The sequence below is a fragment of the Poromitra crassiceps genome (genome assembly GCF_964638095.1).
Source record: "Poromitra crassiceps genome assembly, chromosome: 7".
NCBI classification, from domain to species: domain Eukaryota; kingdom Metazoa; phylum Chordata; class Actinopteri; order Beryciformes; family Melamphaidae; genus Poromitra; species Poromitra crassiceps.
The window spans coordinates 48,166,409-48,189,762 of record NC_139628.1 but is presented as its reverse complement, the minus strand read 5'-3'; the positions used below and the strand labels follow the sequence as shown (position 1 = coordinate 48,189,762).

At 47.3% G+C, this 23,354-nt stretch overlaps 1 protein-coding gene across 1 annotated transcript in view; it reads right to left on the bottom strand.

The window, feature by feature from the left end:
• The window catches only part of fer1l4 (fer-1 like family member 4), a gene marked incomplete at both ends in the record, with an annotated part of 61,937 nt that overhangs the window by 18,128 nt on the left and 20,455 nt on the right, over positions 1–23,354 (bottom strand). The window contains 18 exons of the mRNA XM_083639768.1: positions 9,943–10,113; positions 10,702–10,829; positions 11,116–11,232; positions 11,888–12,016; positions 13,758–13,858; positions 14,345–14,384; positions 16,004–16,126; positions 16,623–16,738; positions 17,144–17,318; positions 17,842–18,003; positions 18,173–18,283; positions 19,124–19,297; positions 20,504–20,638; positions 20,796–20,920; positions 21,574–21,781; positions 21,901–22,053; positions 22,566–22,682; positions 22,849–22,936. Coding sequence (XP_083495894.1) covers positions 9,943–10,113; positions 10,702–10,829; positions 11,116–11,232; positions 11,888–12,016; positions 13,758–13,858; positions 14,345–14,384; positions 16,004–16,126; positions 16,623–16,738; positions 17,144–17,318; positions 17,842–18,003; positions 18,173–18,283; positions 19,124–19,297; positions 20,504–20,638; positions 20,796–20,920; positions 21,574–21,781; positions 21,901–22,053; positions 22,566–22,682; positions 22,849–22,936 — 2,373 coding nt within the window. The remainder of the gene's footprint in view (positions 1–9,942; positions 10,114–10,701; positions 10,830–11,115; positions 11,233–11,887; positions 12,017–13,757; positions 13,859–14,344; positions 14,385–16,003; positions 16,127–16,622; positions 16,739–17,143; positions 17,319–17,841; positions 18,004–18,172; positions 18,284–19,123; positions 19,298–20,503; positions 20,639–20,795; positions 20,921–21,573; positions 21,782–21,900; positions 22,054–22,565; positions 22,683–22,848; positions 22,937–23,354) is intronic.

The following is a 23,354-nucleotide window of genomic DNA, read 5'->3' as shown; positions in this document are numbered from 1 at the left end:
CTTGGCTGGGGCTGATCAAGCACTGTTCATTTATGATCACTTGGAGGGTGAGGCAAGAGAGGAGATTAAGTATCGCCCTAAAGAGGAAAGGGAGGATCCAGATAAAATCCTTGCCATATTGCAGGAGTTGTATGGATGTTCTAAATCCTATGTTTCGTTGCAGGAAGAGTTCTTTTCAAGAAAGCAACAGGAGGGTGAAACCCTGCAAGAGTTCTCCCACGCTTTGATGTATTTGATGGACAGGGTTGTAACGAATGCCCCTAATGGCCTGCTAAACTCCAGTGTAGTACTGCGGGACCAGTTTGTTGAACATGTATCTGACTGTGCTCTCCGCAGGGAATTGAAGCAGTTTGCCCGACGCCATCCCACCGCCACCTTGCTTGAGGCGCGTAGTGAAGCCATTAGGTGGGAGTGGGAAGGCATGCCAGGGGGTGGCAGGGGTAGGAGCTACTCTGTCCCATCTGCTGCAGGCTTCCAGTTTGCAATGGCCGGAGGTCCTCCTTCCGGTTCAGGTAACCTAAACTCTAGGTCTGAGTTGGCAGAGTTAAAGGAAATGCTTAAGCATCAACAGGAACAGCTAAACCAACTGAGTAGTAGCCTTATCGCCCTCCAAAATGCCCCCCGCCCCCCTTTCAGGAACGGGAAGCAGTCTGTGATTTGTAGAAGGTGCCAGAAATCTGGTCACTTTGCGAGGGAGTGTAATGGTGATAGAGTCTATGCCCAAGCTCAGCCCACTTCCCATGCTGCTCCCAATCCACCTAGTGACAGATCATATTCCCAGCATCAGCAATCGGGAAACTCTCACCCCCTGAACTACTGAGCCAAAGTTCAGGCGGGGGCATAATGGGCTCTGAACCAGATTTGATGTCAGCTTGTCCACACATAACTCTGTTAATGGGAGGAATTGAAGTTCCATGTTTGATTGACACAGGGTCAATGGTGTCCACCATAACAGAAAGTTTCTTTGTGCAGAATTTTGAACCCTGGGGCGTGGAGAAGCTTCGGTCATGTCATTGGCTACGCCTTAAGGCCGCTAATGGGCTGGACATACCCTATGTTGGTTACCTTGAGCTTGATGTTGAGCTTTGTGATAAGGTAATTACAAAACGTGGCGTGTTAGTCGTTAAAGACCCCCCTGGTTACTCATCTTCCGCCCCAGGTATTCTAGGTATGAACATTATCAAAACCTGTTACAAGGAGTTATTTGTACACCATGGCTCTGCTCTTTTTGATGTACCTTCTGTGTCACAGGCCCCCAGCCAGTTCCAAGAAGCACTACAGTGGTGTCACCAGTCCCAGGTCAATGTGCCCCCTGACTGTTCAGGCCGAGTACGGGTCAAGGGAAAGAGGGTTTTCAGAGTTCCCGGTGGTACCATGAAGCTTGTGGCAGCGACCTGCTCCCAGCACCTCTCTGGTAATGATGCTTTCTTTGAGCCTCCAGGTATCGGATTACCGGCTGGTTTACTGGCTTCCCCAGCCCTGGTTCAACTTACAAAAGGTACAGTTTACATCCCTATAGTCAATGTTGGGGTCAATGATGTGGTGCTCTACCCGCGCACAGTCATAGGTACCTTGAGCCAGGCCCATGTAGTAAGTCTACCCAAAGGGGTCACAGAGGTCGAGGAACAGGTCTCAGCCACACTGTCTTCTCAAACGGTTACTAGCTCGGTGCAGGAGAGGGTTAATGCAATTGATTTGTCTTCCCTGTCAGAGCAGGATCAGTACAGTGTCAGGTCTTTGCTACAGAGGCACAGTGATGTGTTCTCGGCTCATGAGGGAGACTTGGGATGTACAAAGCTTATTTCTCATGATATACCTCTGCTCGATGAGACACCGGTACGACAAAGGTATAGACGTATTCCTCCCTCAGAGTATGATGCAGTGAAAGCCCACATCCACCAGCTTCTTGAGGCGCAGGTAATCAGGGAAAGTAGTAGCCCCTTTGCATCACCAATCGTCCTGGTTCGCAAGAAGGATGGAAGTCTTCGGTTGTGTGTCGACTATAGGCTGCTAAATGGCAAGACCCGGAAGGATGCCTTCCCCCTGCCGCGAATTGAAGAATCCCTCGATGCACTCTCTGGTGCCCGCTGGTTCTCGACTATGGACCTCGCTAGTGGGTACAACCAAGTCCCAGTCACTGAGAAGGATAAGATGAAGACTGCTTTTTGTACACCCTTTGGGCTGTTTGAATGGAACAGGATGCCTTTTGGGCTTTGCAATGCCCCCAGTACCTTCCAAAGACTAATGGAGAGGATATTTGGGGCTCAACATTGCCAGTCTTTGTTGTTGTACCTGGATGACATTGTGGTTTTTTCTTCCACTGTAGCCCAACATATGGAGCGCCTGGAGGCTGTGCTAGAGCGGCTGAAGCAGGAGAACCTCAAGGCCAAGCTGAAGAAGTGCTGCTTCTTCAAAGAGGAGGTAGGCTATTTGGGCCATGTCATCTCCCAAGAGGGTGTGGCTACTGACCCCAGAAAAATTGAGGCTGTATCCAAGTGGCAACGCCCTACCCATGTGGCGGAGTTACGCTCATTCCTCGGCTTTGCCAGCTACTACCGGCGCTTCGTAGATGGTTTTGCGAAGCTGGCAGCCCCTCTGCACCGGCTGGATGCTGAACTGCGTGGCACCAAGACCCGGAGGAAGTCTGAGCGGAGTTTGACCGCAGCATGGACCCAGGAGTGCGAGCAGGGTTTTGAAGGACTGAAGAGCAAGCTTGTGGAAGCACCAGTGCTAGCCTATGCCAACTTCTCCTTGCCATTCATCCTCGAAGTGGATGCCAGCCACAGCGGATTGGGAGCTGTCCTCTCCCAGGAGCAAGATGGTAAGATCAGGCCAATAGCCTATGCCAGCCGGGGCCTTAAGCCAGCAGAACGTAATATGAACAATTACAGTTCCATGAAATTGGAATTTTTGGCCCTTAAATGGGCCATGACAGAAAAGTTCAAAGAATACCTGTTGGGGCAGAAATGTGTAGTATACACTGACAATAACCCCCTCAGCCATCTCTCGACAGCAAAGTTGGGCGCTGTGGAACAGCGCTGGGCTTCAGAACTTGCCAACTTTGACTATGTCCTCAAGTACCGGCCCGGCAAAAGTAATGGCAATGCAGATGGCCTTTCTCGGCAGTACCTGCCCAGATTGGATGCAGCTGGTCTGGTTCCTGGCTCTCAAATTCCTGAAGCCATGCAGCAAGTCATTATCAGGCCAGCATTCGAGGTAACTCAAGATGCCATCTCTGTTTTCCCCTCGCACACTCCCCCTGAGCTCTGTGTCTTACAGAAAGCAGATTCAATCATTCAGGAGTTCCTGGGGTTCTGGACCAGGAAGAAGGGTCCAGATGCAGCTGAACGGCGCCAGATGTCCAGGGACGCTCTGGGGCTGGTTAAACAGTGGGACCGAATAGTGGAGAAAGATGGTGTGCTCCATCGCAAAGTCTTTTCCCCAGATGGCGATGAGGTCCTTCAGCTGGTCCTGCCCTTGTCCCTGAAGAACCAGGTCTTACACCAGCTACACCATGAGCATGGCCACCAGGGTGTGGAACGGACGGCACATTTGGTGTGGCAGAGATGCTATTGGCCCGGTATGCACCAAGATGTTAAACGCTGGTGTCAAGAGTGCGAAAGGTGCCAAGTAGCCAAAGACACCCAGCCATCAACCCGTACATATATGGGCCACCTTCTTGCTGCCCGCCCAAACCAAATTCTGGCTATTGACTTTACCTTGCTGGAGCCATCTAAGAACGGGATGGAGCATGTTCTGGTGATGACGGATGTTTTCTCAAAGTACACCCAGGCAGTTCCCACACATGATCAACGGGCTTCAACTGTGGCCAAGGTACTGGTAAACGAGTGGTTCTGCAAGTTTGGCGTGCCTAGCCGTATCCACTCCGACCAGGGCAGGAACTTTGAGAGCGCCCTGATCCAACAGTTATGCAGCTTGTACGGCATTGAGAAGTCCCGCACTACCCCTTACCATCCTGCTGGGAATGGCCAATGCGAAAGATTTAACCGCACCCTACACAACCTGCTGCGCACTTTACCCATAACCAAGAAAAGGGATTGGTCATCCTACCTGCCACAAGTTGTTTTTTCATACAATACCACAGCCCATCAATCTACGGGTGAGTCTCCTTTCTTTCTGATGTTTGGTCAAGATCCTCTTTTACCTGTTGATTTCCTCCTAGGACGAATCCCGGCCCCCGGAGCAGGCAGTACGCATGACTGGATTGTGGAGCACCAGACCAGACTCAGGGTTGCATTTGAGGGAGCCACCAAGCATCTGCAAGCTGCAGCAAGCCGCCGTAAAGCAAATCATGACCAAAAGGTTAAGGATGTACCCCTACCGGAAGGGCAGCTGGTGTACATCAGAGACGTAGGATTGAGGGGCCGCCACAAGATTCAGGACGTTTGGAGCTCTGTGGTGTACAGGGTCCTGAAAGCCCCGAAAGAGGGAGGATCGGTATACACCATTGCTCCAGTGGAAGATCCCAGTAAGGTGAAGCATGTCCACCGCTCTTTGCTTAAAGGCCATCCTGGAAGTACAGCCTTTGATGAAGCTGCTGAGACTTCTGCGGAAGAAGATGTGGAATCCCTTGTCGGGGAGGGCGATTCATTGGATGGGGACTGGTGTGTGGTAAGGCCTGAAATGACTCTGACTCATGTGCCTCTGAATTCTGTATGCCCACAGACTAACTCATCACTGCCAGCACAACCCCAAATGGCCCCTACCGCATCTACTACAGCATCAGGGAGCCAGCCATCAATGGGACCTCAGAGTGCGCCCCAACCCCCTTCCAATGAAGGGACCTTAAGGAGAACAACCCGTGCCAACGCAGGCCAACACACAAACTTTTACCATCTCCCTCAAACAGCAGGGAGCCGGATGATTGGGGCTACGAACTCCCAGGTTCCTGTAGCTGATGACGGAATGGCTGCCATTTTTAGGCCTTGGCAATAGGTAACAATCGTCGGGCCGACGATTCAAAAAGCAGGGGTGGATTGTAGTGAGAACACTTGTGTTCATATTGGGAGACATTCCCTCAGTCTTGAACGCACCCCTGCAGGACTTAGGTTGACTCCTCCCTAGCCCAACCCCCCTAATTAGTGACAGTATTTAAGAAACCTGTGGCATCATGGCCGTCTCTCTCTGCCTGGTTGCCATGCTGTGTGGGTTTCACTGCTCTTACTCTGAGGTAGGTGATGAAATCCCAAGGTTTTCAATCCTTTGTTGTTTATCCAGTGACTGACTCTATTTGTGTCACAGTCCCCTGTGTTCATCTACCTGGCCGTACTGGTGTCTGCTAGGCCTGACTTGATGTATCTTCCTTGAGGTATGTTTGCCAACTGTCACCATACATGTGAAGTGTATTGGCACTGCAACTGACCCTTGTATTTTGTCTTTTAGTTCCTGTCTACCCGTTTGTGTTGTGGATTGTAACCTGAGTCCTAAGACGATACACTTTGTGTCCAGGTAATGGTCACTGAGGTATAATGTATATACCTGAGGTAATGGTGACGTGGCAGACCTGGCTAATGTGTGGTTTTGTATTTTAGGTCTTAATCAGCTGCTGTTTTGCCTTATTATTACTGTTTTAGCTTTGTTCAGTTTTACCATCACCTGAGTCCCATTTGTATTGGGAAATTGGTTTTAGATTGAACCAACTGGCTTTAACTTTTGTACTTTGATTTTTATTGCTTCTTTTAATTGATTATCCCCCCCCCTTAGTGGAGCATTGGCTGGCGGCGGTGGAGGCTAGGCACTCTAGTGTGGTCCCCTTCACCGGATTGTAGTGTTAAGCGCACTGGGACACCATATATTTCACCTGTTTGCAGTGATTGCCGTTTGCTGTGAGTACACGAGTGGTGGGTAAGTTGTGGCACTCCTGGAACACACCCTTATGTAGGCTGCCTCCCCACTGCTGGTCTTCGCCCACATTCCCCCTCCCTCCTTTTGTAGTTTGGTTTTTAAGTATTGGAAGTGTTACTAAAAAGAAGTAATCTACTGTTATCTAAACTATTGTAATAAACCTATTGCTAAACATTTATAAACATTGAGATTTTCTCTACTAACCTATTTCCTCCACAGACACTTCCAGTCATCATTCATTCAATAAATTTACATTTACTTTTGGAACCACGTCTCTGTCTTGCTTTAAGGTGTTGAACTTGTGTAGCCTATGAGACTTGTATTTCATTTAGCCTAGGTTTTCATCTTATAGTTCCTGGGGTGAAATTCCCCAGGTGGCGTTGTCGGGTCATTTATATCTTCTGGTTTATTTACACCACCACCTTGCCACATTATCATAGTAGGCTACTATGGCTATGTTCACACAGCCACCGTTAGTGCTTGAATCTGACTTGCTGCTCACATCTGCTGTTTTTGTGTGGCTGTTCACACAGACTTTTTAAAAGTGGCCCATATCAGGTTGCGGACCTGAAGTGACCCGCATACACAGAAGAACAACTATAACATCACATGCAGCACACTGTTGTTCTACGTAAACCCGGAAGAAGACAGCAGTAAACATGGTGGTAGCTGACGATGTTGTTTCATCTGTTGTTTACGGTTTAATTTACAAGTTATTGTGCACTGGAAGCCAGCGAATACAGGAGCAGATGATAGCGAGGAGGAGGAGAAAGAGAGCCAACATTTTAATAATGGCTTTCTGTGGAGCAATAGCTGCTACTTCTTGCTAATACATATAAGGTCTAAAACCTCACTGTCCCTCCACTGATTAGCTCCCTCACAGCTGTCCTCCATGTTTGTGATCACAATCTGCCCGCTTCGTCCTCCCTCCTCCCGCCAGTCCAGAATAGTGATGAATGTCGCTCTGGAATCACGTAAAAGTCACATTGAAGCATTAAGTCAGATATGGGCCAGATGTCTGTTCACACCAGTGTCACATTCCAAAACATCAGATTCGCATCTGATGTTTTTCCACATTTGAAAGTAGCCCAGGTCGTCTTTAAAAAAGTCACTTTCAATGTGACTTGTACTGTTCACACAGTCATGAAAAAGACTGACCTGAGTCACTTAGGGGAGAAAAGATTAGATTCAAGCACTAAGGATGGCTGTGTGAACGTAGCCTATGTGTCCTGGTAACGTAGCACTCCTGTCGTAGTAGCACTGTGTGTACTGGTAACGTGTCGTAGTAGCACTGTGTGTACTGGTAACGTGTCGTAGTAGCACTGTGTGTACTGGTAACGTCTCGTAGTAGCACTGTGTGTAGTGGTAACGTGTCGTAGTAGCACTGTGTGTACTGGTAACGTGTCGTAGTAGCACTGTGTGTACTGGTAACGTGTCGTAGTAGCACTGTGTGTACTGGTAACGTGTCGTAGTAGCACTGTGTGTACTGGTAACGTGTCGTAGTAGCACTGTGTGTACTGGTAACATGTCGTAGTAGCACTGTGTGTACTGGTAACGTGTGGTAGTAGCACTGTGTGTACTGGTAGTCGTGTGGTAGTAGCACTGTGTGTACTGGTAACGTGTCGTAGTAGCACTGTGTGTACTGGTAACATGTCGTAGTAGCACTGTGTGTACTGGTAACGTGTGGTAGTAGCACTGTGTGTACTGGTAACGTGTTGTAGTAGCACTGTGTGTACTGGTAAAGTGTCGTAGTAGCACTGTGTGTACTGGTAACATGTCGTAGTAGCACTGTGTGTACTGGTAACGTGTGGTAGTAGCACTGTGTGTACTGGTACTGTACTACCAGGAGTTTACCGGTATCCACCGTTGTTTTTTCCCCTTTGTTTTTTTCTGTATTTGGGGCCGGCCTTTATTTGTTTGTGTCAACCATCGACTTATAAAGATGGACGCCATTCCATGGTTCCATTAGTGAAGCCGCTGCATGTTAGATCGCCGCCCTGACGGCTGAATCCAGTATTAGGTCACAAGGCCCGCCTCCCCATGTTAGTGGATGGGAAAATTACAACCGAAATAATCACAGTATACGTCAGATAATTTTTTTCCAAAGGTGGTTTGTATCATTTTAGATAGTCATTATCATGCTAATGCCTGTGCAAGTGGTCATTTTTCTGATCAGTTTGTTTTTAAGTAGTTATTTGACATATAAAAATGGATAAAAATGGATGATTGACAGCTGTGGCAGCCAGTCTCAAGCCGTCATTGGCTGGACAGGCTCTTCACAGTATAGAACTAGCGTTGGTTTGACATAGACAGGACACAGTGCTGCTTTGTGCTTTCATCATGTAACGCTGCCTGGAGGTCTGGCCCTGGGTGGCTCTGTGTGGACCCGGGGCAGAGGCTCTTAACACGGGTAGTGGCTCCCTGGAGGTCGGGGTGGCTGTGCTGGCTACCAGACATATCAATGGACCGCAATAAAAAGAACATTGTTTTGAGAAAGGCACGCGAGGAATTAACGTTGGTTGGGGACTGAAGTAAGTTCAGAAAATATGTGTAATATTTAGTAGTTACTCCAGCTACGTTAGCCACTTTCGCTAGTCGGCTGTTTTTCATTATTTATCGGCTTTATATTACTATAACTTAACAACCGATAACGATAGCTGGAATAACACAATAATATACACATATTTTCAGAACTTGCCAGGTTGTCAAACTGCCAGGAAATGTGTTTTATAAGATGGGGCCTAGTACGCAAGCACCAGCCATGAGCTAATCGCTAACCCGTTAGCGTCACATAAACAGAGGTTTTATTTCTGGTATTAAAGCAACAAACATTTTTATATGGATATCTCAGAGAAATGCTTTGACTGTGGGGCTGTTCCTTCTTCACAAGCTCCTTTCTTAGCTGTTGTAAGGATATACGGTAAACAGAGACGAGACTAGGCAGCTAGGCTAACGTTACCACTGAGCTATATTAAATGGAACGTTACAAACGGTTACAGCAGGCTGCCCTACCCACACTATACCAGTAAACAACGTAGCGTAAAGCGTCAAGGTTAGATTTGTAAAACCAACATTTACTCCAAAAGGAATTAAATCATAAAGTTAATCAAAATGCCACGGAAACATTGGCTAGCTTAATCAACACAGGAGTGGATCGGATAATTTCCCCAGTGAGGCCGAGAGCAGCCTCCACTTCCGGTCCGGGCTGAGAGCACAGCAGCCCGGAGGAGAAATCTCCGACAACCAAAATCAGATTTTCGTACAGGCGTCATTTTGATAAACTGATCTCATAGTGGGACTCTTCCTGGTTACTTTTGGCGAGACAAAAAATATTACAACTTAAAGTGTTATATTTACAGAGCTAGACTGTGTATAAATACACAACGCACTGTGCGCATTCTAGAAACAGCATCTCTACATAAGAAAGTTCAGAGGGGCGGGGAGCCCACAGAGGTTCTAAATCAACGGAGCTACTGCGCAGACTCTGGTTCACTGATTCTCACAGGATTTTGGCTTCAATAGAGCATACAGGGAGGAGATAGGGACACTCTCTCCATTCATATATCTCAGTGGTGTCAACCACGCCCCCGCCATTATCGGAGACCTGGCTTTTAATTGATTACCGCCCACTATTAGAGGTAATACGGTAATAGCAGGAGGCGATTCCAAAGGTTGGAGCTAAAACTGAAAAGGCACCTCTAGTTTTTAGTTGGGACAATAAAAACCCCAGGTGGGTCTGAGGACCTACATTAAAGGAACACTCCGCCCATTTTCAACCAGCTTTGTATCATTAGAACATCAGTAGTATATCAGAAAACTGTAAACGGTTTTGAAGTCTGTCATTTAATTTGACAGTTATTGAGTGTTAAAGTGTGGGAATAGTTTGACAGTTATTGAGAGTTGATTTGAGTTAATGAGTTATTAATTTGATAATTTGGTACTAACCTGTTGTAGTACTGAGTGTAGCGGTGTAGCTGTACTAACCTGTCGTAGTACTGTATGTTCCTGTACTAACCGATCGTAGTACTGAGTGTTCCTGTACTAACCTGTCTTAGTACTGAGTGTTGCTGTACTAACTTGTCGTAGTACTGTGCCAGGCCACAGCAGGCCAGGTGTCGGCTGTAGAACCGGTTCTCCAGGTCGATCCGCGTCTCCCCGATGACATCATCAGCTCCCACCATGTCGTGGTCCATCACCGTGACAACCGCCTCCGTCTCCAATGGAAACGACACTGTGAGCTCAAACACCCTGACGGACAACACACACGCACGCACGCACGCGCGCTCACGCGCGCACGCACGCACGCACGCACGCACGCACGCACACACACACACACACACACACACACACACACACACACACACACACACACACACACACACACAAAAGGATAAGTTGTCCTGTCATTTAGTACTAGTACCTCTAGGGCAGTGGTTCAAATGCCTAGGGGTATTTGAGCAGCTCTTTGATACTCTGACTTGATGTTACTTTGCCACACGGCACTTGCTCTCCTTGCAGGTGCACCAGGTATAATTTGTGCATTAGACAGACAGACAGACAGACAGAACAGACAGAACAAACAGACAGACAGACGGACAGACAGACAGACAGAACAGACAGACAGAACAGACAGACAGACAGACAGAACAGACAGACAGACAGACATGACAGACAGACAGACAGGACAGAACAGACAGACAGACAGACAGACAGACAGACAGAACAGACAGACAGACAGACAGACAGACAGACAGAACAGACAGACAGACAGAACAGACAGACAGACAGACAGACAGACAGACAGACAGACAGACAGACAGACAGACAGGTACTGACTCTCCGAACACAGGGTTGAGCTGTTTGGGGATGTAGTGCTCCTTGGTGTCCAGACTCTTCTGCCCGGCTCGCACCACCAGGTACGGGTCAGATTTACCGTTAGGATCAGAGGGAGCCAGACTGGTGGCCTGGAGAGAGTAGCACAGAGGAACACACTGTATAAACAGGAGGAGGTCTAGGTGGAAAAGTGAACCCAGTTGAAATAAAATGACAGAAAATATCACAATAATCACAAAATAAATATCACATACCCAACAAACCTTTAACAGACAGACAGACAGACAGACAGACAGACAGACAGAGAGGCAGGCAGGCAGGCAGGCAGGCAGGCAGGCAGGCAGGCAGGCAGGCAGGCAGGCAGACAGACAGACAGACAGACAGACAGACAGACAGACAGAACAGACAGACAGGTACCTTGACCACATAGACCCGGACCAGGACTTTGAGCGGAGAGTTTTTGGGGATTCCATTGGTGATCTGACACTTCCTGTCTTCCTCCCCTGGTCCAATCGGATAAACCAGGAAGGAACCCTGCAGGCAGACAGGTTAACTCAGACAGACAGACAGACAGACAGACGAGCAACTTTCTAGCTTTCTAGGTTTTGCCACTGCCACGCCCCCTTTGGAGACTCCAGGTCACGAGTCTATCGGAGTCAATGGGAGAAGTGAACATGATCTCAGATGACAGATTCTTTCACCCCATAATCATTAAAGTAAATATTGGGCCCATTCCCCACAAGCCATTATCTTCTGAACATTCTGACACTAAAATGGTATTTTTCACAGACAGATCAGAGACCTGTCTCGGTTTCAGCAACACATTAGCAACTACATTAGCTAAAGCTAGTAGCTACATGTGAAGTTTGCTGATGTATAGCTAAATCTGTGTTTGGATTTTTCTCCCCGTTACAACTAGACTGAGCTAACAAGGGGCAGTTTTGTGTTTCATATGTGTGGAGTGTGTGGAGTTTTGTGTTTCATATGGTGTGGAGTGTGTGGAGTTTTGCGAACTCACAATCTCTAGTTCAGGTTAGCTTGCTATGTCAGCACAACACTTCAAGGGAAGAGGTGACCACGCCCATTTAGGAGACTGGAAGAGTACCATATTTCATACTATTGGCTAAGCCTGGAATGAGGCATCTATATATTATATTCCATCATGTCTATAGCTCCATGGTCACAGTACCTTGTATTTCCCCATGAACCGCTCCTCTTCATCCTCCTCGTCTTCCTCAGCTCGGCCTTTAAACAGCGGGAAGATCTGCAGCCAGTCCTGAAACTGACTGAACCAAGACTCCAACTCCCCACTGTACAGCTGCACACACGCACATGCACACAAGCACGCGTGCACACACACACAAGCATGCACGCATGCACGCACGCACACACGCACGCACGCACACACGCACACACACACACACACATACACACACGCACGCACACACACACACACGGACGGGCGTATGCACATGCATACACACGCACAGACACACAAACAGTGAATTAGGTTTCTGTGAGAGGTCAAATTTAAATTATGTTCTTATTGTTAAAGGACGGCTTTACCGTGGGGAATATGAATATATATCAATCTCACGCCCCTAAGGTTTTAGAATCCGTTGAAATATTTAGAAATTGGAGCTTCACTGCCTGACCTATCAGGCATCTCTCACATTTTTAGGGAAGCCGGATGACGCGTTACGCGTCACCCGGCTTCCCTCCCCGCTTGCGGAACTCGAGCGCCTATGAACTACAAGTCTTGTGAGCCATGGTCCCGCCTCTAGAGGTCCTCCACGCCCCTTCAGAGCTCTCGACGAAAAGCAAAAGGCAGCCATCTTGTTCACCCGCATAGCATACTGTAGCTAGGTTAGCTTCCCATAGTTCCTTGCAAAGAGACCATTATCTCGGGAACGGAAGCACTAATCGACACGGGACTGGCGGCATTGGAAAGCTCGTCAAATTTTACATCTAGTAGTAGGTGAGTTGAAGTAACGAAATCAACGCTGAGCAATGTACCCATTTTTACACATTTTTACAGAAAATAGTTACAACATCAGATGCGCGTAACTCCTACGAAAATGCCTTAAAATGCATGAAATTTTTTTTATGAAGACATCTCCCGACATATATACTACCGTTTACATTTGGTGCAATTTGGAGGCAATTTTATTTTCGATTTATTTCTTCTTCTTTGTATCTTTTATTGTCGAAGCCTTCTTCTTCTTCTTCTTCTTTGAGTTTTATGGCGGTTGGCAAACATATATGTGCATTACCGCCACCTACTGGAGTTTGATATCAGCCAAATGCCTGAGGGGGTGGGCATGAAAACGAAGGCCACGCGAGCCCAGTGCATTGTGGGAAATGTAGTATTTCGGGTCCCCGCACCCGCCCCTCCCCTCCACCACCCCCCCCCCTCCACACAGAGTGGATTTCTGGTGATATCTCTGGCGGGAAACAACCAATTTCAAAAATTTCAACGGATTCGAAAACCTTAGGGGCGTGAGATTTAATATATATTCATATTCCCCACGGTAAAGCCGGCCTTTAATTAAAACAAACGACATCAGGAAATCTAGGTAATCGAGGCTTTACAAAAACCTATAACTTATAAGGTTTTTGTCTGTATGCTTACATACAAAACTAAAATAAACTAAAATGACAGAGAAATGTTGTGAAATGTAGTTTAAATTCTGGTTTATGACACAAACACACTGACACATCGTTTGTCGTTGTCTTTTGTGGATGGTTGTTCATCTGTCCTAAATCAATACAGTTTCTTTAAAGGTATGTTTTGTGGAGTTTTGACTTTTTCTGACCTTTTTGAATCTTGCCCCTGACATATACTGTAGGCTACGCCGTTTTACAAAAAAGACTCAAACTAACACTGAAACGAATAAAAAAAACTCAACTCAACTAAGCATAAAAAAAAAAACTCACAAACCTGCTTTAAAAAACAGAAAGTCAAAATGAAATAAAAACGAATAAAAAATGCAAAACTATAATAACCTTCATCAGGATCATTCTGGAATATTTATTTATTTATTTATATTCTAGCCAACCTGCAGCGTGGCTATTTTCTTGCGTTTGGGTGGCTCGATCTCCACGGCGACCTCCTCCTCGTCGTCCTCCTCGATGTTGGCCATGGTCAGAGTGCCTCCATCTGCATGAAGAAGCAAGAGCAGAGCAGACCAGATTTTGCCCTGGGCGGTGCGAATGACACGCATGACGTGTTATTCGCCTCGATATTCGCTCGAGTTGAAAATTTTCAACTACAGTGGAGAATTCGCGTGACGCTTAGTTTGTCTCGAGAACCAATCGGAGTTGAGATTCTCCCAACGTCACTGACGTCCTGACTCTGATGGTATTGATTGATATGGTATTACATGGTTACAGGGTGGTTGCTTCGTGACCATGATGTTGTGGTATTGTGGTAATAAAAAGGAGAAGGCTTGGAAAAAAGTCAGCGAGGAAAATGGGCTCAGTGGTAAATTCTGAAAATAATCATTTATGGTAGCTAAAGCATGAGTCATATGTTAGTAGTGTTATAGCATTTGACGGAATCATATGGAAATGGAATAAACAGCAGCATTATGTGAGAGGCTTTTGATTTAATGACAATACAAATGTGTCTCCTCTCCTCCAGTACCTGTCTCTGCCTGGTCCTCCTTCTCCTCCTCCAGGGCAGCCTGCACACAGACAGGTGCAATGAGAATTTCACAGACAGACAGACAGACAGACAGACAGGCCGCGCTGAAGCGATTGTTCAGGATTCAGTCCTATTTTCCAGGCGTGACGCGTGAAGCTTGAAGCTGCCAGGCATGAATTCAATGGGAGTTGTGGGCGCGCCGAGCAAGACGCTGGAGAAAAGAGACTGCTCCTGGTGTGACCGTAAGCATCAGTTCAGCTTGAGCCTGCCTCAAGCTTCAGTTCTGCCTATGGTGTGTGAACAAAGGCTAAGCCTCGGTTCACTCCAGGCGCTATTCAGAAGCAGCGCTTAAAGGGATAGTTCGGTTTGTTTGAAGTGGGGTCCTATCAGCTAGTAAGATACACTAACTTAATTAGGTACAGTGGTCTTGAAGCGGGGCGCAGCGTCTAACGAGATCTGGCACCCAGAGCAGAAGCCAAACCAGCCTTTTCTCTCTCAGTACTGGGGGTCAACAACTAAAACTATAACTGTAATTTAGCCACCTAAAACAACGCCCACCTAAACAAATCGATATCCGTGTACATGCACGCTCTATTTTGACAATTTTCAGCGCTTTACTTTTCCGCAAAACAGCAGTTTCATTCGGCACTGCTTTTTCTCCCAACCGTACAACTACCGTATTCCTCCGCTAAAAGCCAGCTCAGAGCCGCAGCACTGGATTACTCCGCAGTTATTTGGGGGTAGGCTATTTTATTTCTCCCGGTTTGAAGACACAACAAATAGAATACACGAACGAAAATATGAGTGATTTTGATAGCGAGGATGATATGCCATTCACCTTGGTGACAAGAGGATACAATTATGAACCAGAGAGAATACAGAAGAGGAACTTTTGCAGAGAGTGAACAGGCAGAGAGATGCGCCTGCTGCTTAAATGCCTGGGTGCCCTGGCTGCAGACCTTATTCACCATTCCCAGGATAAATTGTGGAAAACGAGCCAGACCAGAGAGGCCAGGTGACTTGTTGTCTCTAAAGTAAGTCAGTGTTTTATCTCTCTTCTAAGCCTTCCTGTTTTGTAAACCGCGGCTCTGTGCTCTGTGCTGGCTTTTAGCGGAGGAATACGGTAGTTGTACGGTTGGGAGAAAAAGCAGTGCCGAATGAAACTGCTGTTTTGCGGAAAAGTAAAGCGCTGAAAATTGTCAAAATAGAGCGTGCATGTACACAGATATCGATTTGTTTAGGTGGGCGTTGTTTTAGGTGTTTTAGGTGGCTAAATTACGTTTTAGTTGTTGACCCCCCGTACTTACAGAGAAAAGGCTGGTTTGGCTGCTGCGCTGAGTGCGCGGTCTCGTTCCACAATGCGCACTCACTCCTGAACACTGTACCTAATTAAGTTAGTGTATCTCACTAGCTGATAGGACCCCACTTCAAACAAACCGAACTATCCCTTTAACAGAAGCTGAGTGCCACGCTAAACCGGTCACACCAGAAGCACTATCTTTTCCTCAGCATCTCGCTTGGCGCTGCCCTGCCCCCGCTCACAACTTGCAATGACTTCATGCCTGGCAGCTTGGGTGCAGTGCACTGCAAGCTTGAGAAATGAAATGAAACTGCATAGCTTCAGCGTGGCTTCGGCGTATGGTGTGAACGAGGGCTAACCTGTCTCTCCAGCTCCTCCAGTGATGCGTAGTACTTGGACCACCAATCCAGTTCCTCCTTCTCCGGTGACTCCTCCTCTAACTCCTCTACCTCACTTTTCTTCCTCAGTTTCTTCAGGGGACCCTGGGGGCATGGCAGGAGGAAGGGTTTATGGTTCTGGATTGTGATCAAGTTTAAACGTGTCTGAACAGACTCAGGTTATGATGTCTGAACTATAGACTGTATAACAAATATGGATGAAGTCAACGTGACGTGAGCCATTGGTTTTTGGACTCCCGTTTTGAAGTCTAGAGTATGGGAGTGTGACCGTCGCCATGTTGGAGTTCTTGCACAGCTCGCGTGAGAGCAGGGGTTTCCCCCGGAACTGCAGCTTCACCTGCTATTTGGTCCATGATCTGCCGATCATGGACCAAATAGCAGGCGGAGCTGCAGTGAGCAGGTTGAAGGGGTTATGTACAGTTAGCAGGCTGAGGGGGTTATGTACAGTTAGCAGGCTGAGGGGGTTATGTACAGTTAGCAGGTTGAGGGGGTTATGTACAGTTAGCAGGTTGAGGGGGTTATGTACAGTTAGCAGGTTGAGGGGGTTATGTACAGTTAGCAGGTTGAGGGGGTTACGTACAGTGACCAGGCTGAGGGGGTTGAGGTTGGGTATCTTGGACTGTTTGATTGGCAGGCCTCTGAGTCCCAAACTCTTCACTGTCTTAAGAGGGGTGACCATCACCGGAGCCTTCCTCACTGCAGAGACACAGATTAAATGTAGACCACGTTCAAGACAACTTGGAACTCAGAATTTTCAACTTGAGATTTCTGACCTCCGACATAATGCGTTCATGCTGTTTTTAACTCTGAGTAAAGAAATCACAGCCAGGTGTTGAAATAAGCTGTGCAGTTTTGGGCATAATCCGACCCGTGTGCGCGTCCGTGCGGTGCACGCACACGTTTTGGTCCAAGTTAAATGTTCTATGGTCTCTCCTGATTCAAAATATAACTGAATCATTTGGTTTGACCAAGTAAAACTATTTTTATAAGCATTTTACTAAATGTCTATGGGAAAATAAATGGCGGATGAAATCCCTTGGTTTTTATGCCTATATCCATGACTTTTGCTCTCTATTAACAATAGTCCTTTCTGGGTATTACCTTGTGGTTTAGGCTCCTCCTCTTCCTCCTCTGACCCCTCCCCCAGCTCCCGGGGGGCGTAGCTCATGAGGCTCTGGACCACGTGTGTCCCGACCAGCGCCAGGCGGCCGAACGCTCGCCGCTCCACCACCAACACGCTCAAAGGGGGGTGGAGCCACGCCTGCTCTGGCAGCTCCTGATTGGTCGAGACACAGGAAGATTAAACCGGAAGATCGGTAGACAAGCGAGTCTCATTATTAGACAAACAATAAATATAGCCTCAAGCAGCAAAGAAAGCGGTTCAAGTCTCCAGCATCAGGTGGTCTCCTGTCCAAGAAGAACGCCCACCCCCGCATGACACGACCAGAAGAAGCGCCGCAGTGCTCTGCTAGCTTAGCAAGCTAGCAAAACCCTCACCTAAAAAGTTATTTATTAACCAAATAGGCAAAGATTCGGTTAATTCGGACAATTGTCAATAGCCAGAACAGCCCACAGGGGGCCGACAAACCATTTTATTTTCTATTTGACACGCACAGTGTGAGCACTCAGGTCAGGCTTGACGGTCAGACCATACAGTGTGAGGACATAACTTGTGAGCTTTGGCTTTACATCGCAGAAGATTGACTCGTACAGACGATGCCATTAAACAACATTTCTAAAATCGTACAGTGGAGGCTATGCCCAGCTTAACAGTATCAGTGTGAGGAAGAGGGACGCACCACGTCAAAGAAGCGGACCAGCTCTCTGAAGTTGGGGTTGGTCTGGTAGCTGTCGATCTCCTCTGACTCCAGCTGGCGTCCCGCACACTCCACCCTCACCAGGGGGCGCTCCACCTCAAACAGCTGCACCCGCTTCAGGTCCCGCACGCCCCAGAACAGCACCTACACACACACACACACACACACACACACACAATCTTACTTAAACTACCCTGCGCCTCCAAATACGATGAGAAAGGGAAACTTCATTGATGCCAAGGGGTCGTGAGAATGTGTGGATGTGCGTGTGCGTGTGTGTGGGTGTGTGTGTGTGTGTGTGCGTGTGTGTTACCTCTATCCTGAAGGTCTTCAGAACGGGTCGGACTCCGTCTGGGATAATGAAGCTTCTCTGGTCTGGGAAGAAGGAGAGATCCTGAGGGTCCACACTGCTGGGGAGACAGGGCTGCAGACAGACAGACAGTGATATCATAAATTAAAAACAGTGACATCATTATTGATGTTATAGATGTCATAATGACTATTTTTCTCTACTTAATATGCTGCCTTAATTTTGAAGTTGTGATCTCATGCTTACGAGACAGGAAGTCGTGTACAGGACATGCTTGACATTCAAGTGGTCACGTTGTGAACATGCACAGCTGACTAGAAGCCACCGATGCTAACATTTTAACTAATGCTAGCTAGCAAGCAGCTATGTTAATGCAGGAAACACAAAGGCATAATCAAAGAGGAAAAAAGATGAAGACCGTTGGGAAAATCAACATGAATAAAAATGACTATGAAAAAGCTCTATACGACTAAAATTCCAATATAGTAATTTTCCGTCGACGGCCATGGCCCATTTTCTGAAAAGGTCTCAAGTCTCAAGAACTCGAAGCATTCAGAAAATCTCCATTATGTTCCATATGTGTCCATATGTTCATGTTGTAAACACAAACACATGAAGGGCCCACTACCCAAGTACCCATTGTGACATCATCTTCATCATCATTATCAGAATGATGACCCCTGCTGGTGGTATAAATATAAATATGACAAGTAGGAACCAGACGATGGCTTCCGCCCCTGGGCTGCAATCTCAACCGCTTATCCAGGATCGGGTCGCGGAGGTAGCAGTCCCAGCAGGGGACCCCAAACGTCCCAACTTCTGAAAGTTAATGCTATTGTAAAATTATTGTAAAGTAATTAATTGTTCCCTTTAATTGATCAAGAGACAGACAGAACTGCATGTTAGAGAGGAAAACAGAATGACAGATGGATGGAATGATGGATTGATTGTCACCTCTCCAAAGCCAGAGTAGTCCAGCTCTATGAGTTCGAAGGCAGCCAATAGCTCGCCAGCAGGGGCCTTCCCCCTGCTGATGTCATAGAAACGGAGGCGGGGCTTCCGATAAGGCTCCTCCACCAGCTTCAACTCTGGCTCTGCAAACGCCCTGCCCAGGGGCTCCGGACTGCCCTGCGCGCACACACGCACGCACGCACACGCACACACACATACACACACACACACACACACACACACACGCACACACACACACGCACACAACATTTCAGAATGTAAAGCTGTGTAATAGAGCCACCGGGGCAGCGTGTCAGTGTCACGTTGTGTCCAGCATTGTCCCTTAATTAGAAAACGTTGAATTACGTCTAAAGCTTGGTTGTTGTTGTTGTTATGGTTGAGGTTAGGCAAGTAAAACAAGTGACAAGGTTAGAGTTTGTTATAGTTAAAGTGATAATCTCAAATATTTCAGTTTCGTTGTCTATGCGACATCTAACAGTGTTGCATTATGTGACTTTAGTCTGTTTGTTCCGCCATAGTAACCACCTGCAATGCCAGCAGAGACCGGACAAAAAGTAGCTTGTTATCCTACTTCACACAAGAGTTGTCTGGAATCTACAGTAACTTACTGTACTACAGAGTGAGTGTATTGTGTTAGCTCCGCCCACCCTCTCTGAGGTGTCACCACAGACACCAAGTTCATAAATGCTGTAATACTGAGAATGCAAAGGCTTCCATGAATGGGACATAGGGTCAGTCACCATTGTGTTAACCTGTGTCATGGCCTCCATTGCCCCTCCCTCTGGCCGTGTTGCCCTGAGATCCCTAAGACCACCTTGGCAGTGCCCTGCTAGCAGCCTGCTACTGTCGGTTGCTTTAAAAGCATCAGTGATCTCAGTTTAATGTAGCTGCTCTATGCAAAGGATGTGTCATTGGCTCATTTTAACACACATTTCAGAATTTCACGATGTCAATAGAGCAATGGCCTTTGTGCCCCGGAATGTGGCCTTGTTCCCTAAAAAATTGGTGACGCCAAAGGCCAAATGGCCTTGCCCCTAAAATGACGAAATTCCCACCCTGGTGTTAACTCTGTCTGCGATTTAATAGACATTTATTTACATGAAAATCTTCAGCATAGGGCCTATAAGGGATTTCATTCCCCATTAATTTTACCACAGAAAGAGTTCTACTTGGACCACAAAAAAGCGATTCAGCTACATTCAGAATGACAAGAGACCATAGACCATTTCACTCGGACACAAAAAACGGGGGAGGGGGGAATGGTGAAATGTTCTATGGTCGCTCATTGTTTAATATGGTTACCATGGTATCACACATGTTTAATGTGGTTACCATGGTATCAGACATGTTTAATGTGGTTACCATGGTATCGTAGTCATAGATGCTGATTATAATAAGGGGCGGGTCTTGTTGAATCTCCTCCCTCGATCCCTCCAGCAGAACTCTGTCAAACAGCAAACACTCACACCAGGCTGGAGAGAGCGTGTCAAACACCACCTAGACAGACAGACAGACAGACAGACCATTGAGCCCATTCAACTTCTCAAGATGCGTCTGTACATAAGATACTAACTAATGTACTACAGGTAAGAGGGTAAGAGGAAATATATATACCTTCCCCCCCCACACACACACACACACACACACACTCTACCTGTGTGGCTTGACACTGTGTGGAGAATAGAACCTTGGCGAAGGGATCGGATAGGCCATTATCGTCAGCAGCCATAAGGCCACGCCCCTGGTACAGATGACATCGTAGCTGGAAGTATCTGCTGTCTGGAGAGAGAGAGAGAGAGGTTCAAAAGTATCATACAAATGAATAACAATAAAGTCTAAAAAAAAATCTGATTTGGCATTTTAACAACACCACAACGGCTAAAATTCCATCGAAAAAGTCTATACTGAGGGCGCTTTCATATACCTCATTTGGTTCGGTTGAATCGCACTAGAGTTCATTTCCCCCATTGGCTCGGTTCATTTGGGGAGGTGTGAATGCAGCAATCAAACTCTGGTTCACACCAAAAGCGGACCAAACAAGTAGACCGAGACCTGTTAAGAGAGGTGGTCTTGGTGTATTTGTGTGTTTGTGGTTAAAAAAAAAAAACACTTTGAAAGGCCACCATTGCACACCATTTGTCCGATTTTCAGGAAACTTGGTACTTGGTGTCTTAACTCTACAATTTAGCAAGTTGGACCCTCAAGGTCCACCTGGATTTTTTTTAGGTTGAAAGGTAATTGAAAGTGAGTACTTCTGTGTTATTGTTTTGATTATAAAAATTCCATTGAAAAAGATTATACAGAGAATGAAAGAGGACCTAAAACTTAGCCCTGCGTGATGCATGCCAAAAATAATCATTCCCATTGCTACTACTGTGACTAGCACTACTACGTCCACTACTGCCCCCTGCTGTCCTGAGGAGCTGACTCACCCTGGCAGGACAGGCTGACGGGAGTCCTCTTCCTCCCTCCAGATACGGGCCTTGTCTCCCCCTCCCACTCCTCCTCCTCGTGCTCCTGGTACACCGGCAGGAACTCGTCTGGCAGGGAGCTCAGCACCTCCTTGCTGTACTTGTTCAGACCGAGCCACAGGTAGACCTCCAGCTTAGCAAAGATCTCTCCTGCTGGACCTGCTGGAGACTGGACACACAGACAGATCAGAGAGAGAGAGAGAGAGAGAGAGAGAGAGAGAGAGAGAGAGAGGTCAGAAAGTGAGACAGGTCAAACAGACACGACAGACAGACAGACAGACAGGTTACCTTCATATAGAGAGTGGTGACTTTCCCACAGTCCTGCCCCCTCTGCTCCTCCACCAATGAGAACAGGATGGAGTGGGCGGGGATTCTGACATAAGCCAATCGCTTGCTTCCGCTCAGTAACCAAAGAAACACATCTGGCAGGGTACTCTGGGGCTGGAGGGTCACAGTTTGACATTATCAAACACTGAGGTTAAAAAAACAATCTCCAAATCAGCTCTGTGAGCCGTCACCAAACCTCAAGTCAAAGTCGAGTCCCATGTCCTCAAAGTTCGAGTCCGAGTCTCCGAGGCCCTAGTCAAGCCTCAGAACCTGAGTCCCGAATCATCAGTTTGAGGTCAGTATTCCATGTCCAAGTCTGAGTCATCAATATTCAAGTCCAAGTCAGCATAGAGTCTCAGTCGAAAACAACGACACTAACACTGGTATCTACTGTCATTAGAATTGAGCCTTCACACCTGTCTGTGAAACTGGACAGAATATTGACTTGTTTCTTGAATGTCTTTAAAACGCTTAAATATGCAGAGCAGTGGGTGTGGAGTGTGAATCAGCTGACTTATTCTGCAGAGTGAGGGGAAGCATGGTGACGTTATCATGCTGGTTACACAGATACTAACCAGCCACATGCATCATTTCAGAGGTCTTCACGCATCCAAAAAGTCTCTGACCTCTTTTTCCAGGAGGCGGAGCTTCTTCAGGATCTTCTTGGCGTCGACCAATCGCTGTTTAGCTGTCCGTCTGGTGATCCTCCTCTTCGCCCTCACTGCCTGTCTGGCCAACAGGACCTGGAGACAGGCAGACAGACAGGTAGCAGCAGACAGAAAGGTAGCAGACAAACAGGTAGCTAGCAGACAGACCGGTAGTAAGGTAGGAGTTCTAATTGTTGGGTAGACCAGGCTGAGAGACAGGCTGAGAGACAGACAGGCAGAGAGACAGACAGGTCAGACTCACTATGTTCTTCTTGATGAACTCCTTCCTGCATCTGTCCAGATTGTTGGGACGAGACTGAGGCTTTCTGTCTGAGAACACACTGAACTGTCTGAGAGACAGACAGGCAGAGAGACAGACAGACAGGCAGGGGGATAGACAGAGAGACAGACAGACAAACAGAGAGACAGACAGGCAGAGAGACAGACAGGCAGGCAGGGGGATAGACAGAGACAGACAGGCAGAGAGACAGACAGACAGACAGACAGACAGACAGACAGACAGACAGACAGAGAGACACGCAGAGAGACAGACAGACAGGCAGGGGGATAGACAGAGAGGCAGGCAGGGGGATAGACAGAGAGACAGACAGACAGGCAGAGAGACAGACAGACAGACAGACAGACAGATAGACAGACAGGCAGAGAGACAGACAGGCAGGCAGGGGGATAGACAGACAAACAGAGAGACAGACAGGCAGAGAGACAGACAGGCAGGCAGGCAGGGGGATAGACAGAGAGACAGACAGA